The sequence below is a fragment of the Canis aureus genome, chromosome 29 (assembly GCF_053574225.1).
Source record: "Canis aureus isolate CA01 chromosome 29, VMU_Caureus_v.1.0, whole genome shotgun sequence".
Taxonomy (NCBI): domain Eukaryota; kingdom Metazoa; phylum Chordata; class Mammalia; order Carnivora; family Canidae; genus Canis; species Canis aureus.
In genome coordinates this window covers 25,170,550-25,186,956 of record NC_135639.1, presented here as the reverse complement: position 1 = coordinate 25,186,956, position 16,407 = coordinate 25,170,550, and the positions used below count along the sequence as shown (strand labels likewise).

General features: G+C 51.2%; 1 protein-coding gene across 3 annotated transcripts in view; it reads right to left on the bottom strand.

Annotated features, from left to right (window-relative positions):
* SH3PXD2A (SH3 and PX domains 2A) overlaps nt 1-15,877 on the bottom strand; it is a 234,516-nt gene extending 218,639 nt beyond the window's left edge. For 2 of the 3 annotated variants that reach the window (XM_077877766.1, XM_077877767.1), the window contains exon 1: nt 15,676-15,876. In XM_077877766.1, coding sequence (XP_077733892.1) covers nt 15,676-15,747 — 72 coding nt within the window. In that variant the 5' untranslated portion in view covers nt 15,748-15,876. Of the gene's footprint in view, nt 1-15,675 lie in introns of all 3 variants that reach the window. The other variant, XM_077877769.1, reaches the window with a different exon arrangement.
* Nucleotides 15,878-16,407: the final 530 nt, after the last annotated feature.

Below are 16,407 nucleotides of genomic sequence, written 5' to 3'. Positions count from 1 at the left end.
CTAGGGGCAAAGCTACTCGTTTGCAGACACTCAGCTAGGAGATTGTGGTGAGCATTCAATCACCCACTGATCTGACTCTTTACGCTCCCCTTTCTCTAGAACCACAAGCTCCATTCAATATGTCTCGATCACAAACACCACGGGCCTCTCATGGGTTCTTTTTTTTTTTTTTTTTCTCATGGGTTCTAAATAGATATATGTAGCAGGCCCCAGAGGTTCTGGGCTGATGGAAAGCAGACTCCATGGGCTGTGCAGGCTCAGATAACAACAGGGACCCCTAGGTAGCACAAACTCTCTTTGACGCATGGTTTTAAGTGCTTTTATCTTATGATGATTATCTCATGTAATCCCCTCAGCAATGAGGAAGGCCATTCCCATAAGCCAGAACAGGAAACTGAAGCAGAGAAGTTAAGTGACTTGCCCAAGGCCTCACAGGAATAAATGGCAGAGCTCAAATTTGAACTTAGACAATCTGGTTCTGGAAGCTGCTGCTCTAAACTACTTTGCTACTTTCCTCTCAGTGGTGCAGACTCATTCCCTTCACTGTCTATTAGAAGGTGACAACCCTGGATTTGGGGAATGAAACTGCAGTTGGCCTCTCTGCCTGGATAAGAATTGACAAAGGCAGCATGGAGAAGACAGGATCCCACACCCGGACAGCACATCTCTCTTAAAGGACCAGGCTCCTGGGGAGACAGTGCAAATGCTGCCTCCTGAGTGGCGGTCTCTTTACTGGGGGGCTGATGTGCCCACAGTGGCACCTGGCACTGCAGCCCAACATGATTGGGATCAAATGCTTTGTTTTTTTCTTTTAGAGAATGATGACTTTCCAGTCTAGATGCTCTAATGGGGGTTCCTAGTATAATCTTTCCAAAAGGGAAGATAAATTCAAGAGAAAGCCAAAGATAACAATACGAGTTTCCCAGAGTATGGAGCCAGGGTGAAGCCAAAGCAAGCTGGTCCATGGGGAGATTGTAAAGATCATATGAAAGAACATCTTGGGGCTCACACATGAACAGAGATAACGAGTCAACCTCAGGGGGGATCTGCCCGCAGCTGGACGTAGTCCTTGGCCACAGACACGGTCTTCTTTCCGTTTCTTTCATTACATTGGCAGAACTACTGCCAAGTAGAATAGAAATCCCAGCTCTCCATTTTCATGCCTCCATCCTGCTTTATGACCGTTCTACCTCCACCTGTAGTCCCTCCTCAAGCATAAGTTCTGAATGCAGGCTAGAAACAAAGCCATGCAACTTAGCACAGCCACACAGAAGTCAGGTTAGAAGGAGAGTAATTATGTCAGCTCTTGAATATGCACACATGACTGATTCTTTTAGAGGATGTCCGGCCTTACCTGCCAATGAGAACACACATGATTCTATTCATCAAACTCTTACTCTGTGCCTGGTACCATTTTGAGGGCTTTACATGTATTAACTCATTTATTCCTCACTACCAGCCTGAGAAGTGCTTTTATTATCCATGTGGTACAAATGAGAAAACTGAGGTGTGAAGGCCACCTCCCCCAAGGTCGTGAAGCTCTTGAGTGGCAAAGGTGGGATTCAAATCAGGCAATCTAGCTTCAGTGATTCCACTCTAGTTGCCTCTGTAGCAGTGGTTATAAACCTTCTACTGTGATAAACATACCATTACTTGCTTTGCAGAGAAGGAAACGGAGGCTCAGAGTTACCCAAGGTCACCAGCTGAGTGACAGAGCCAGGAGCCGCACTGATGTCAGACTTGAGCTTGAGTCTGTGGCCACCATGAAGACCTGCCTCACTGCAGGGCAGGAAGGGACAGTGGCAGTGGGTGGCCAACAGGCCAGTGATGCCTGGGAAGAGGGCATGCCAGGGCACACCAGCTGGTTAGCAAGGCAGGCTCTGTAGGGCACAGCCAATGGGCCCCCAACATCCCATGCCATTATACCCAGAAGGGCAGGGCCAAGCGAGAGTCAGGTGCTGTTGACAGACTGGCAGCCGACAGAGGTGATGTAGCCAACAGCTGCTGTTTATTTTGGGGCCCGGGAGGAGGGAACAGACTGGTTAGGACCCACCTCATTCCAACAATAAACTCAACAGGGCAGGGTGGGGAGGGTGCCCCCCTCCTAACTGAAGCAACAATCCAGCCACCTGCTGGGCTTTGCAAAGAGTTGAATGGTCTAGGTGTCAGAAACATCTTGCCAGACACTCTAATCTGGACTCCACCAACACACACTGTGTTCCCCACCACCCCTTCCTCCCCAGCCCCATGTGCTGGACTTGTAAATGGCCCAGGAAGATAACCCACACACAGCAAACCCACCCCCCTGCAGTGTCAGGTTGCAGGGACAAATGGTTTTTCCTTTCTTGGGAACAAAGAAGGGCCATTCCTGCTGGCCACCCATGGCTTTGGTTCCCAAATTCTGACACTTGTTAACTCCATTCCTGCCAGTGGAGGACACCTGATGACAAAGGTCCTGCACATAGTCTTCTACAGATAGCCAACTTGAGCTCTGGCAAGGCTGGCTTGCAGGATTCCCTGAAAGGCCAGGAAGGAAGAGGTTTCCTGAAGGACTCTGGAGCCCTGCTCTGCCTCTTCCTTAGCCTACAATCTTTGGCCTCAGTTTTCTTATCAATAATATAAGAAACATAGTAGTGCTTTCCTCCTCGGGTTGTTGTAAGGATTAAATAAGTAAAGTGCCTACAAGAATGGCTGGCACATTGGGTGCCCAGGTGGCTCAGTCGGTTAAGCATTCGACTCCTGGTTTCAGCCCAAATCATGATCTTAGGGTCGTGAAATGGAGCCCTGCATCGGGCTCCAGGCTCAGCCTGGAGTCTGCTTGAGATTCTCTCTCTCTCCCTCTCCCTCTGCTCCTTCTCTGGGCTCATATATCCTCCCAAAATAAAATAAATAAAATCTTAAAAAGAAAAATGGCAGGCACATAAATGCTGCCATCATCATTGTCATCATCATCATCATCATCCCCATTTAGCCTATGATCTGTGAGCTCTAGAAGATCGTTTTCCTGGATAGTATACACAGAGTTTAGGTTCTAGGCTAGCCCATATATAGGTGAACCAAAGACATCTGGGTCTTTGGGCTACAATTCCATCTACTCCATGAGTGAGAAAAGTTTTGTTGGACTTGCTTGAGAATTTTAACACCATTTACAATATTATATCAATAGGAATATATATATTTTTTTAATTTCAAACAAGCAATTTCTATAGTTTTAAGTTAAAAACTATGGTTCTTTTTTAAAAAATATAGAAGTAGGGTAGGAGGAAAGGGACTTCAACAGAATGAAGCCTTTGTCCATGTATTTATCCCATTGATCAAAGACCTACTGTGATCCAGACCTTCTGCCAGCACAGGGAGGAGGTGTTAAAGATGAAAGGATATGGTGCCTGCTGCCTTCACAGGAGCCCCCCCACCCTCTGGCTGGGGAGCTGGAGGAGCTGCTTTCAGCACGGTGCCTTGTACCCAGTAGGTACAAACTCACGTTCAGTGAGTGAAAAGCCCTAACAGGTGCACTATTTTTGAGGTCCTGGAGTTCCTAAGTCCATGATGCTGCTGAGTTTCCCCAGAGAGTCCCTCTTAGGGGTTCAAAGTCGAACCCCACATACAGTCTCCAGAGAGCAACCTCTCTGCAATTCTTTGGCCAGTTTTAGTCTTCAGTAAGTCCTGAGCAAGCACTGTGCTCATTGCCAGGAGGAAGACAGGCTCAATTGGGCCTCTTCACTGCCCACGCTCTCCCCCTCACTGTTTCTACTAGATCATGCCAGCCTTTTCTCTGGAGAAGTCAGGTAGATTTCCACCTTAGGGCCTTAGCACTGGCTGTTGTGTCTCCCTCAATAGCTTTCCCCCCGAATATCTGCATGCCCTATTCCCTCACTCCCTCAGACCTTACTCAAAAGTCATTGTACAGTTATACTGGCCTCCCTCAATGAAATAGCCTGGGTGGCTCAGTAGGTTGGGCGTCTGCCTTCGGCTCAGTAGGTTGGGCATCTGCCTTTGGCTCAGGTCAAGATCCCAGAGTCCTGGGATCAAGTGCCGAATTGAGCTCCCTGTTCATCTGGGAGTCTGTTTCTCCCTCTGCCCCTCCCTCTGCTTGTGCTCTCTCTCTCTCTGTGTCAAATAAATAAATACAATTTTAAAAAAAGAAAAAAGAAATAGTACAACAACTCCCATCACCACCATCTCCTGTCCCCTCACCCTGCTTAGTTTTCTGTACAACATTGATCCCCCAACTAACACACTGTATATTTTACCTAAAATAGGTTTTTTATTGTTTCCCTTCCCCCATCAGAATGTAAGCTCCAAAAGGACAGGGACTTTTATCTGCTCCACTGTGTTCCCAGTCAGTGGCTGGGACATAGTCAACATTGAAATGTTGACTGAATTACTGAGTATCACATTGAGGCCCATCCCTCGAGAGGCTTTTCCATCAACCAGGCAGCTAGACAGGGGCCTGCCAAAAGCTGGCCAACCAAGGCCATTCTTGGTGTTACACGAGTGGCAAAAATGATAAACATCATAAAAATTCACAGGAAATATTTTAAGAGTAGACATCAGAGAAGCTTCTGGAAGGTAGTAGAAACTGAGTAAAAGCATGAAGGAAGACCATGCTAATAATGGTAACAATAACTACCCTTTACTGAATAGCTATCTTGGGTCAGGCAGGACATAGAGAACAATCATATAGGCTAGTTAGTATTATTATTCCATTTTACAGATCAGAAAATTGAGGCCCACAGAGGGGAAGAAACTTGACAAAGTAAGAAAAGCTAGTAAGAGGCTTCTGAGGCAAAGCCCATGTAGCCAAGGCCATCGCTGCCCTGCCCCCAGCCTCTTGCCCTTGAATTCCAGTTGCTGGCTCCTGAGGCCCTCTCTGGGCTGCCAGGGCCTAGGATAGCCTAAGAAAGCAGCAGGCAGCAAATGCCCAGAATTAAACTCCCTTCTACTCCCAACCACAGCACTGTGGCCACAAAGCCATCTTCTCCAAGGACAGGATGTAGACCCCCATCAGCTAGAGCATCCGAGGGGCCAGGCCTTCAAAAGTGGCTCTGGACAAGAGTTCAAGGGGAATAAAAAATTGAATCCCAAAATAGAAGCCAGATCTTGCCAGGGGTTCAATCTCAGCAGCAAGAGGTTTGTTATCTTATCCCAACCATATCATGTGTTGATGGAGAGGCTTGGTGGGGAGGTCAGAGGGTGTAGAGGACTTAGGGATTTTATCCTTACCCTTTAAGTTTCATCTGAGGACCCACGTGAGGTGCTCCCTAGAAATCCCCAGCCTCCAAGTCCTCAGGAGGCTAAGCCATGTATGAAGCTACAGGTCCTCAGCCTTCCAAGGGAAGGCATACTCGCCTGGGTCCACTCCCTTTCTTAAGCCTCAGGGCCAGGCTCTCAGCGTTCCATATGCCAGCAGAGCCAAAAATCATGGCTTCCCATGGGTGCATATGGCAGAGGGCAAAGTATAAGCACAGAGAGGAAGATCAAGTGTGGCTAGTTTTGACATGTTGCGGTTGCTTCCAGCTGGGCCAGGAATAAAAAGAGAACTCCCAACTAGACACACAGCCACTGGCGGAATCTGTCAATCTCCAGGGATCACAGTGGGCCATGAGGAACCTCTGTTGCTGCAGAGATCTGGGCTCAAACCCCCAACTCTTGCCATTCACTGCTGTGTGAGAGAGGGCAAGATGTAGCACCTCTCTGAGCCTTGCTGTCCTTGTCACCAAAACAGGGAGAGCACTCACAGTTTGCACAGATTAAAGGAAACAGTGGGTGAAAAGCCCTAGCCCAGTGCCTGCACCCAGAAAGGGCTCCCCTCATACTCTCTCTGATTCAACTTCCCCACTTCCCCTGCCAGGGAGCTGTGATGTCCAGAAATCATGGGGAAAGAAGGCTGCCCTTCTCAGGCTGCCGATGAGTGATAACCAAAGTAAATGATTAATCCTGGCTTGAACCAAAGTTCAGACATTGTTCTATTAGAGACCTTAACTCGGACAAAAGGATCTGTTTGCCAATCCACTGGGCCTTCAGGCAGCAGAAATCCCTGGGCAGTCAGCTCTGGAACTGCCCTTGCTGCCAAATGGCTGTCTGTGTCCCTTCCAGGTGCCAGGCACCGTGCTGAGAGCTGAATGAATCGATACCAGCCCGGGGGACAGAATTCAGGAAAGAGTCTCACTCTGTCAGAGTCCTGCTGCCAGCACCATGCCAGGCCAGCTAGGCCGCCTTCTCTGTTGTTATAATGAGAAATTCTCCCACACAGGCAAGTCCCTTAAAATAGCCCTTTGGGCCTGGGCCATCAGGAAACAGAATAAAGCTGGGTCGGAATGGGGCCTACCATGAAAGACTTTACAAAGCAGCCACTTCACATAACAGGGACAATCCCTTCATGCTTAGAACCCTTAGGTGGGCAAAAGCAGCAAGGCAGGCTTTCTCAACAAAGAATGCTTTGCCACAGGAGGACAGCATGTTCGGGCAGCAGGAACCCCCACTACCCCTGGGGCAGCCCCTGGAGAAGGACCAAGCGTGTCAAGTAGTGTGACAGCGTAAAACAGGCACAGGCTGGGGACAGGGGGTCAAACACACCTGGCTTTGTGCGTGATGAACAATGCAATCTGAACTTTCTGCACCTCAGTTTCCATATGAGTAATACGGGGCTAGAAACACGTGCCTTCAGGGCTGGTGTGGGGACAAGAGATTCTAAGTAAAATGTCTAGCGGTGCCTGGCCCAAAATAGGAATTCAGTGTGTGGTAGCTGTGGGATGATGATGCCCACATATGACAGGCCAAGGTCTCTTTTATGACTAAGTGAAAATACTCCTAGAAAAATGGAACAGTGAGGGCTCTCCACCAGGGACCACCAGCGATAGGCTGAAGTACAGACCAGCCCCACACCCTCGCCATCCCTAACCCCACCTGGAACACCCTGCAAGTCCACTGGAGCCCACCCCTCTCTCCCTGAAGTTGAGTGTTCTATCTCTGCCAGGCTCCAGGGACCCCAGAGACAGACTGGAGGGCCTCAGATGCCCCACTGCATAATTCATGCTGCACTGACACACACAGAGGAAGGGACTCCGACCCCACCCCACCGTGTCCCTCCACCCAGGCTTGGGGAGGATGGCTTCCTCACCAGCCAAAGGGAAATGACAGCAAAGGGCCGGAGAAAGGGCCAAGTGGAGGGGCAGACTGCCCAGCTGTTTCCCCTTTGCTAACTCAGTGCCTGATGTCACTTCCTCCCCTCAGGTAACAGTAGCAGGATATGTGCCTGGAAATAGGTCTGTCTCTTTCCATTCACAAAAATGACAGGTGTGGAGAGCAGCAAAGTGCAGTTTCCAGAGGCGGCTTTCTAGAAGACGTCTTCAATGAGGGCCGAAGGTGAACCTCGTCCACCCTGGCTACAAGGCTTCTCAGGAGAAGGAGCGTGGCTGGGGCATCTTACATGAACATTTCCTGGAGGTCAGGAACAGCTCCCCTTTGTAAAGCATTCCTAGCCCCATCTGCGTAAGAAGCCCAACTGAGGGATCTGGGGAGCAACTGCTTTCTTTGGGCCCAGCGTTTCCCCAAACAGCTTTCACACCCACCCTCCCCTCTGCAAGGTGGACCAGCAAGGAAGCAATCACCCTAATTTCTAGATGGGCAACTGGAGATCTAGAAGGGGAAGGTGACATGTGGAGGCTCTCACATCTGGAGAAGCCAGTCAGCTAGGCCCCATGTGGGATCTCCTTGGGACCCAGTCTTCCCAGGAATAAGATGTGAGTAAGGGCTCTGAGGAGCTGTGGGACAGGGCAGCTTTTGGAGTCAGCAGGCCCCTGTCCATATGCAGCTTATTAGATATTTATTATTAGGTATTTGGCAATTTATTTAAGCTCTCTGGGCCTCAGCATCCTTACCAGGACAATGTGGACACTAGCAGGAACGACATGCTTTGGGGAACTGTTTTGAGAGCATCCATGTAAAACTCTTAGCACGTAGAAAGCATTTAGAAATGTTAGCTGTTCTATTTATTATTACATTCCCCCCAAAGAATCGGGCTTACTGGAATATCTGGCAGGGGTGTGGCAGGGGTTTAAATGAAGAGGTAGTTTGAAGCACCATATTTAAAACTAAAACCAGTTCAGAGAAATATTGAAGGAGAAGGCAACATGAGTGTGAATGTTTGGGGTGACAACCTTGGCTCCCAGCAAGCTGTTTAGGACTAGCCCCCAGGCCCTATGAGGAGAGGGGTTTCCTGGGGCGTCTAGTCAGCTCAGTCAGTGGAGTGAGAGACTCTAGGTCTTGGGGTCATGATTTTGAGCCCCACATTGGGGGTAGAGTTCAACTGAAAAAAGAATAAATGAATTTATTTAAGGGGGGGGGAGCTAAAAGTTCTTTAAAAACAAATAGGTTAGGGGTTTCCTCTCTCTTGCCACTGGGGTACTTCCATGGCAATGCTGGGGAATGTGGATGGAAATTATCCCACTCGGCACACCACTGCTGCACCAGGCCCCATGGGTCAGAGCCCTCCAGGGGTGTTGCCCAAAGCAGCCTGCACCTCGCTCCATGCTGCTCCCTCATCTCCTCCTCCACCCTTCGCGCCCCTACCCAAGACGTCTGGGGTGCAATCAACTTTTATGAGGCAGCCTGACCCCTCCGAGGAAGAGCTATAAACAGAGAGGGCTGAGGTCTGTCCTGCCAACAAAAGCGTCCCCAATGCAGAACTAGAAAAACTGCTCCAGTTCTTACTTCTGTTCCAGCTATGGCTGCAAGAACCACCCCAGCCCTGGGGCCCACCAGAAGGATCCCACAAGGACAGTCAGCTCCCCTCCCAAGGATTACTGGGTAGAGGTGTCTACACAACAAAACTGAATTCCATCCGCTGGCATTCAAGGCTCTCAGAAGCTGGCCCCAGCCTTCCTCCTCATCCTTCTCCTCCAGGTGGGTTTTGGCCACATTTTCCTAGCATAGCCCACCTCCATCCAGTACCTTTGCTTTTTCCTTTCTTAGAATGCCCTTCCCCTCTTTTCCCACCTAAATCCTACTCCTTCCCAGCCAAATCCTAATTACTCCTCAAAGCCCATCGTGAGCCTGCCTTCCCTGAAAACTCTAGTTCACAGAGAGCACTCCCCCTCCTGAAAAGCTTTAGGACTTAATTATTATTAAAGCAAGTACCTCTGTTGTGCTTCACACATACCAGGTAGGTTCTTAGCTCTTCAACTCTTCACATTTATTAACTCACTTAATCATCGCCACCACCATACAAGCTAAGTCCTCGTTTCCCCACATTGCTTGAGGAACCTGAGCTCCCAAGAGAGGAGTAGCTTGCGCCAGGCCCCATGGTGGCCAGTGGTGGAGACAGTCTTCCGTCCGATGGACAGCAGAGCCCAAGATGCTCCCTCACAACACGGCCTTCCAGGTGCACATGTCACCCTCTCAGGAGGAGCTACTGGCACTCCTTGCTTATTTTCATCCCCCTCTCTCTCTGATGGGGAAGAGGGCCACAGGCTCACAGACTTCCATGTCCAAGACCAGGTAAGAATCCCAGCCTTGCCACTCAATTACTCTGAGAGTCACAAAACACTCTGAGCCTCAATTTCTACATCTGCAAAGTGGATATAAAAACACCTCCCTACCGGGGCACCTAGGTGGCTCGATCAGTTGGGCATTTGCCTTTGGCCCAGGTCATGGTCCCAGCCCCACATTAGGCTCCCTGCTCAGCGGGGAACCTGCTTCTCCCTCTCCCTCTGCCTGCTGCTCCGCTTGCTTATGCTCTCTCTTGCATGCATTCTCTAATAAATAAATAAAATCTTTAAAATAAAACAAAACACACCTCCCTACCTCACATGGTGGCTATGTAGCTCAAATAAAAGGTCCTCTGAAAGGTATCGTCTATACTGCCAGACATATGGTAAGTACTCACATATTGATTCTTCCCCTTCTCTCCTCACTGTGCATCTTGACAACCTCACGGGACTCTGCTCAGCACTCATTGCCAAAGTGGTGCCTTGCCTAGCAGTTACTCAGGGGTGTGAAAGAGGTTCACCCAATGGCCCCCCTGTGCACGTGTCCAGGCCCCTGACCTCTCCATTCACCTGCTTTCCTGACACTGACTTCACTGCAGGCAGCAGCAGCCTGGCCCCAGCGAGAAGTCACATGCAGCTCTGGGAATCACCTCTTGAAATGCTGATCACCCTACTGGACGCTTCCATTATTTTTGGCGATTGCTATGGCAGAGAACACCTCTGGCCCTGACTCAGAACCTATTTCCAAAGCCAGAGCTCCACCTCGTTTCCCACACACACACACCCCTTGTCCTTCCTGTTCCCTGGATCCCTGTCCTAAACCATTATCCCTTTCCTGGATTCTCAGAACTCAAGAGGAGTAAGTGTGACTACTGTATGTATAGCTCTATTATTTGCTTGATTTTGTTTAATTAAGAGGCAACAGGGAACACAGTTGCCTGTGAGACTTTTTCTGGCCAAGCACTAGGCTGGTCAGTGACTCAGGCTGAGGAAATTAGAAGGCAATTTCCAGAGGATTGCTGTGCAGTCCCCTAAGTCCTAACACTCCTCTAATTCATGGCCTCCGCTGGCCATTAACTCACGCTGGCCCCAGAATATCTCTTCGGAAAATGCGGCAGCTGGCACTTATATTCCTGGAGCTGGAATCAGTCTCCCGTGACATCAAATAGGTTTATTTTTCCCTTCCCTTTACCTCTCCTCTGCCTGCCACCACACACAGTGACTCTGATCCTGACTTGTCCCCCCCAAACCCCCACTCAGCTCCCAAAAGGGTCATGATAAATGGCTGGTCGCGCTCCTATTCCAACAGCCAGTAGGATGTGGCTGGTTGTTCCATGAGCAGGAAGCTGTGTCAGATCTGTGAATCACCCCTGGATCACTTGCCTCCTTAGAGAAGGAGAAGAAACAGTTCTTGTGTGTGTGCACGTGTGTAAGAGGGAGAGACAGAGACAAAGAGAGAAAGAGACCGGGCAGGAGTGGTAACCGACGTGCAGCACTGACCTTGGGGCTAAGATCCTATGTTGACCTTGCCCTTACAGGACCACCTCTTTACTCCTCAACCTCAACCCACATGGCTTCCCTTCTGCTCAGCTTACTAGGCAGCCATCGCTAGATGGGCTCCAGGAAGCCCTCCAGGTCTGAAGAGCTGTTCCTTGTTTATCTGTTTCTCTTGTGTGTTGGGTGTTCTCCACTGGGCACGTTGCCCAATTTCCCATCACACTATGAGCAGCTGGTCCTTCCTTCTTGCCTCAGCCTTCTCTTTTCTCTCAGCTTCACCTACCAAATCCAAAGCATACTCCAGCTTTCTGGTGATTGCCAGATGGAAGGAACAGCAGATGGAAACTCATATACGTTGAACATGAGTGACAGGGGCCAGGTACGAAGTAGAATGCTTTACCCAAAATTATCTCAAATCAACTTTCCAAAAGCTCTGTGAAGTTACGAGTGGGGGAAACTGAGGCTCAGAGTGGGTGGCCCAGGGTGGCACTGCCAGGAGACACCAGAGGTGGGATTCAAGCCCTGATCTGCCCCCACAGCACTTGTTCAGGAAAGGAACTGGCCCTGAGAATTGCCTCTTCTGCAGCTACATGTCTTTCTCCCACCGTAACACTGGATCCACACTCAAAGCTCTTAGAGAAAAACTGAATGGCAGAGAAATGAATGGGTCTGGAGCCAATTCCTAAAAATGTACTCCCAGGACCAAGACCAAATTCTGTGATGATTTAAACACTCAAGAGAATGTACTATTTCCACAGTGTTGATCTGTAATTTATCACCTCCCACATCCGTGGGGACCAGCCATCATCCTGGGTCTGCTCCATTCACCCTGCCTCACTGTGATCGCCCTCTGTTGCCTTCACAAACTCACACCTGTAGCATAAGGCGAATGTCCCATACAGTGAGGTGGTCCTCAATAACACCCTGCACTGCTCTCCCGCTGACATGTGAGCCTGAGCCTGGTCTCCCCTACCCTGACTCAAGTTGCGAAAGGGCTCCATTTTAGGTCCATATCCTCCTTGGGAGGCAAGCTAACCTGAGTTTACCCAGATCTGCCTTGTCCTAACTGGGAGATGCAGGGCAATCTCCAACCTCTCCAAGTTCATCCATCTGTCTAAAGGAATCAAAGCACCTACCCCAGGTTAGGGTGCATTAGGATATATTTGATGAACCGTAGGAATCACAGGAAATCGTGCACGTTAAGTATTTGGTACCACCAATGGTAACTACTAACACTGGCTATTATTTGCATTCCTGAAAGAGTCCTGTAGAGGATCAGAACGTTCATGACTGGTACTTGTCTGAAATAAACAATCAAGAAAGGAAACTACTGTAAAAGCACAATGCCTCCCAAATCCAAACAAATAATTTGCTTGTTCTAGAGAAATGAGCTTCTCTCCACCACCATAGGACTTGACATACACCTGCATGTACATGTGACTGCAAAGAATTATGGTAAACTTGCACTGATATCTTATAGAAGACTTCCAAATGAAGTAATCTGCAGGTTGCATCCAGCATTATCAGGACCATTTGAAAGACAAGCAGCCTGAAGCCAAAGCCACTTTACCTAAGGTCTCCCCAGGGGCAGCTCATAAAAGCTAAGAGAGGAACCCAACTCCATGCCAGTGAGCCTGACCTAAGCACCAGGTGCCCACTTTCCCCAAACCCCACCCAATTAGGGGCTTGGCAGAGAGGAAGGAAGCAAGGGCTGACAGCACCATCCAAATAATAGAAGCCACTTGCCCATCTTCCATAAACAGACTAGAGTTATAAGACCCTTGGTGTCCAAGCAGCTCCCCCTTGTCCTGGAGACAAGCACACCCTTTGCCAGATGTCCTGAGAAAAAACTTTGCAGTGTATTCCCAGTGTTCTGGAGCCAGCAGAACAGCCTCCTGCTTGGGCCCCAGGCCTCTCATCAGCCAGCTTCAGCTAACGTGCACATCCCATAAAACCTCTCTGCTCTGCAATTTGCCAAACCACAGACTAAGAATTCACCATCAGTGGAGGAGAGGTGGGAAGGGGGCATGCTTCTCCAGTGCAGAGGACTTCCAGAACATCTGTGACTTGGGCGCAGCGCGTCCTGCCAGCCACCCACACCAGAGTGTACCTTACACAGAACACTTGACTTCTGGTGTGTGGCATCTACTGTGCAAGGGCAAAGAGAGGAGGAGATCCTAAGCTTCAGAGGCACAGGCTCTATCTATTATTAGGGCCCCTGTCCTTATATTATGCCCCATTAATGCCCCAAATATGTAGGAACCTCTTACGATCACCAGATATTTGTCTTCCTGGTCAACTCCAACCAGACTTAAGGTACTTTGACAAACAAAACCCACACCCTGGGCAAAACGCCAGGTAAACCTAGGTGCCGTGAAGAGCTAGATTGCAAGTGACTTCCCCCCCTTCTGGTTCTCAGATTCCCCATCTGTAAGATGAAGGGGTGGAGCCTCATGAGTCCGGCCAGCTCCACAATTCCACAACATATAACACTTTCTCCTTTAATTGTTTTATACAAGCTTAGTTTAGAGCTCTGGATGGCCCCAACTGTTCAGTGGCATCACTCCCTGCCCCAAACATAATGCCGATTCTTACATGGGAAGCAGAGATGTCCTGGGAAACACTGTCCATAAAAAGGGAGGCAATGATCATTTCAAGGGAATTACACAGGACTTTTGTGTTTTTCACATGGAACAAGTTATTATCAATCTTAAAACCCAAAATCTTTCTTCCTTTTTTGCCAGACCATTAATAGCTGCTTTTCAAAAGTGCTTTCTTAGTCAGAATCTCACCAATAATAAGCTACCATTTAGTGCGTGCCTGTTCTCTGCCAGGAACTGTGCTAAGTGCTTTTCATGGATGATCTCATTTAATTCTCCAGACAACCCTATGAAATAGGTACTATTATCATCCTCACTTTAAAAATGAGGAACCCTCCCACGAGGTTAAATAACTTGCTCCTAGTCACAAAGCTAGTTAGTACTTGACCAAGGCTTTGAATAAGACCCTCTACCTCAGAGCCCTAGCACTAACCACCCTCCCTCTACTGTCTGTGGTGGATTCTCTCTTGCTTTAGCAACATTTCTGGCTTGTTGCCAGTACACCCTAACTTGTAATCTTGGACATCACTGGTTAGAGCTAAGATGTGATGTTTCACTAAAAATCAAGAGCAGGGAGAAAGCACCTGCCTGGGTCTCAGAGCAGAGAGTGCCATCTGTTGAAAGTAGGCCAGGCTTCACTGAGGACTACAAAGAGAACCCCTAAAACTTAGCCTGTGACATGTAGGAAAAACAGTAAGTGAGGCCAACTTGATACTAAGGGCTGGGAGGTTCAAATGGACATCTATCTGTACCTGGAGTAGGTGACCACATAGTGACCCAAGTCCTCCGAAACAAGCTTTCTTGAAATGGCAGCTTTCTTGAAATGAAGATGCTTGCTGAGCCAGGTAACATGAAAGGAACAACTCTCCCACCCACCTCACCTCTCTGTCTGGTCAGGAACCAGACTCCTTAGTTTACCTCCTCTCCAATCTGAGCCCTGGCCCATTTATTGCACTCCCCCCCAAAACCGCAAAAAGACAAAACACCCAAAGTTCAGAGCTACTGGTGATAAAGACAGAAAGAGTAGCCTGAGGCTGACATTGGCACAAAACCCAGGCCTCTTTCAACAGGGAAATGAAAGGCATTTCTCAGAGATCAATGTGCAGTCTAGGGCAGCACCCTACAACCTGTTCTAACCGTTAAAATGAATGCTTTGGGCATTCTGAGTACCCCCTTTAAGCGCCTAACTTGCAGGTAAGATGCAGTCCTCCTGCTTCAGATGCCTGGCTGTGTCTTCTATCTCAAGTATAGGGGCAAAGCTTCAGACAGGCGTCCTCAGCCGTCAAGGACAGCATGTTTACTTCCCAAGGTGCGAAGGATGGGAAGACAGGACCGGCTGAGATGAAAGGGGACGGGTCACCCAGTCCCCGGAGCTCGGCTCAATCAACCTTAGCCCCTTCTCATTAATCGTGGGGCAGGAAGGGGGAGGGGCAGCCAGCCGTTCCTTGGAGACCACGGCAAACACTGGCCTCCCCGTGTCTGGAGACGGAGCATCACTTAAGAGGAAATGAACCCGGTTAAGGGTCACGTCCAGAGAAGGGATAAAAGGAAAAGCCACAATTCTCCTCACACCGACGGACACAATGACTTGAAGAAGGAAACCAAAGCTGGGGGCCGAGGGTGGAGGTGGGGCGGGGGGCGCGGCGGCTTCCCTGGGCCCCCAGAGTCCCGCCTAGGGAGCCGGAGCCCAGGACCGCGCGGGGCTCCCCGCCCCCGGCGAGCCCCCAAAGCCTCACGGCCCCGTCAGCCTGGGCGGCCCAAGCCCCAGGGAGGGCCGGGGAGATGCTCTTTCCCCACGGAGCTTCTCGGCCAGGGTTTGGCGAAAGCTCCCCCCACCATCCATCAAAGCTCAGGCGCACGGATGACTTCACCGCTGTAACAGACAAGGGCAGCCACTTGCCAATTCCAATGCCAAAAAAAGAAATCGGGGGGCGGGGGGGCGGTAGGAGTGGAGAAAGGGCAGAGAAGGCTTCCCTGGAGATCACAGCCTGCAGAGACAGTCCACAGCCAGCTCCGGGACTGGGGGGGGGGGGGGGGCGCCCCGGGGTCTCCGGCCAGCCCCCCGCAGGGCTCGCGCGGGCAGGACTCACGTAGTGCTTGGAGGGGTTCCTCCGCTTCTCCACGTCCACCACCGTGGCATCTTGCACGCAGTAGGCCAGCATCTTCCCCCCCAACAAAGCGAGTGGCGCCCTCCGGCGGCGTCACCTTCTCATCCCGGTCGGGCTGCGGCTCCTGCTCCCGCTGCCCGGGCCCCGGCGCCCTCGGGCACGGCCCCGGGGCGCGGACGGTCCGGGGGTGCGGGCGGCCCGTGGGCGGCCCGTGGGCGGCTCCGTGGGCGGCTCCGTGGGCGGCTCCGTGGGCCCGCCGCGCGCCCCTTCCCTCCCGCGCCGCCGCCGCCGCCGCCGCTCTCCGCCCGCCCGCTCTGGCCGCCCCGCGGGTCCGGCGGGAACTGGCGGAGCGGAGGAGGGGCGGGGGTGTGTCCCTCCGGCGGGGGGACGGGGCGGGGGCCCCGGAGCCTGCTGTCAGCGCGCGGGGAGCGGCTGGCGGCGCCCCCTCGCCGCGCTCGGGCTCCGGGGGGCTCGGCGCCGGCGGAGGCTGTGGGCGCAGGAGGCGGAGGCGGGGCCGGGCCGGCAGGGAGGGGAGGGGAGGGGAGGGGAGGGGAGGGGAGGGGAGGGGAGGGGAGGGGAGGGGCCCGGGCCCGGGGGAGGGGCTCGGGGCCGCGGGGAGGGGGCTGCGGCCGGGCCTGGAGACCCGCGCCCGCCGGCGCCCCCCGCCCAGCCCTGAGCGCCGCGCGGTGGCTCCGGCCCGAGGAGGCCGGGGAA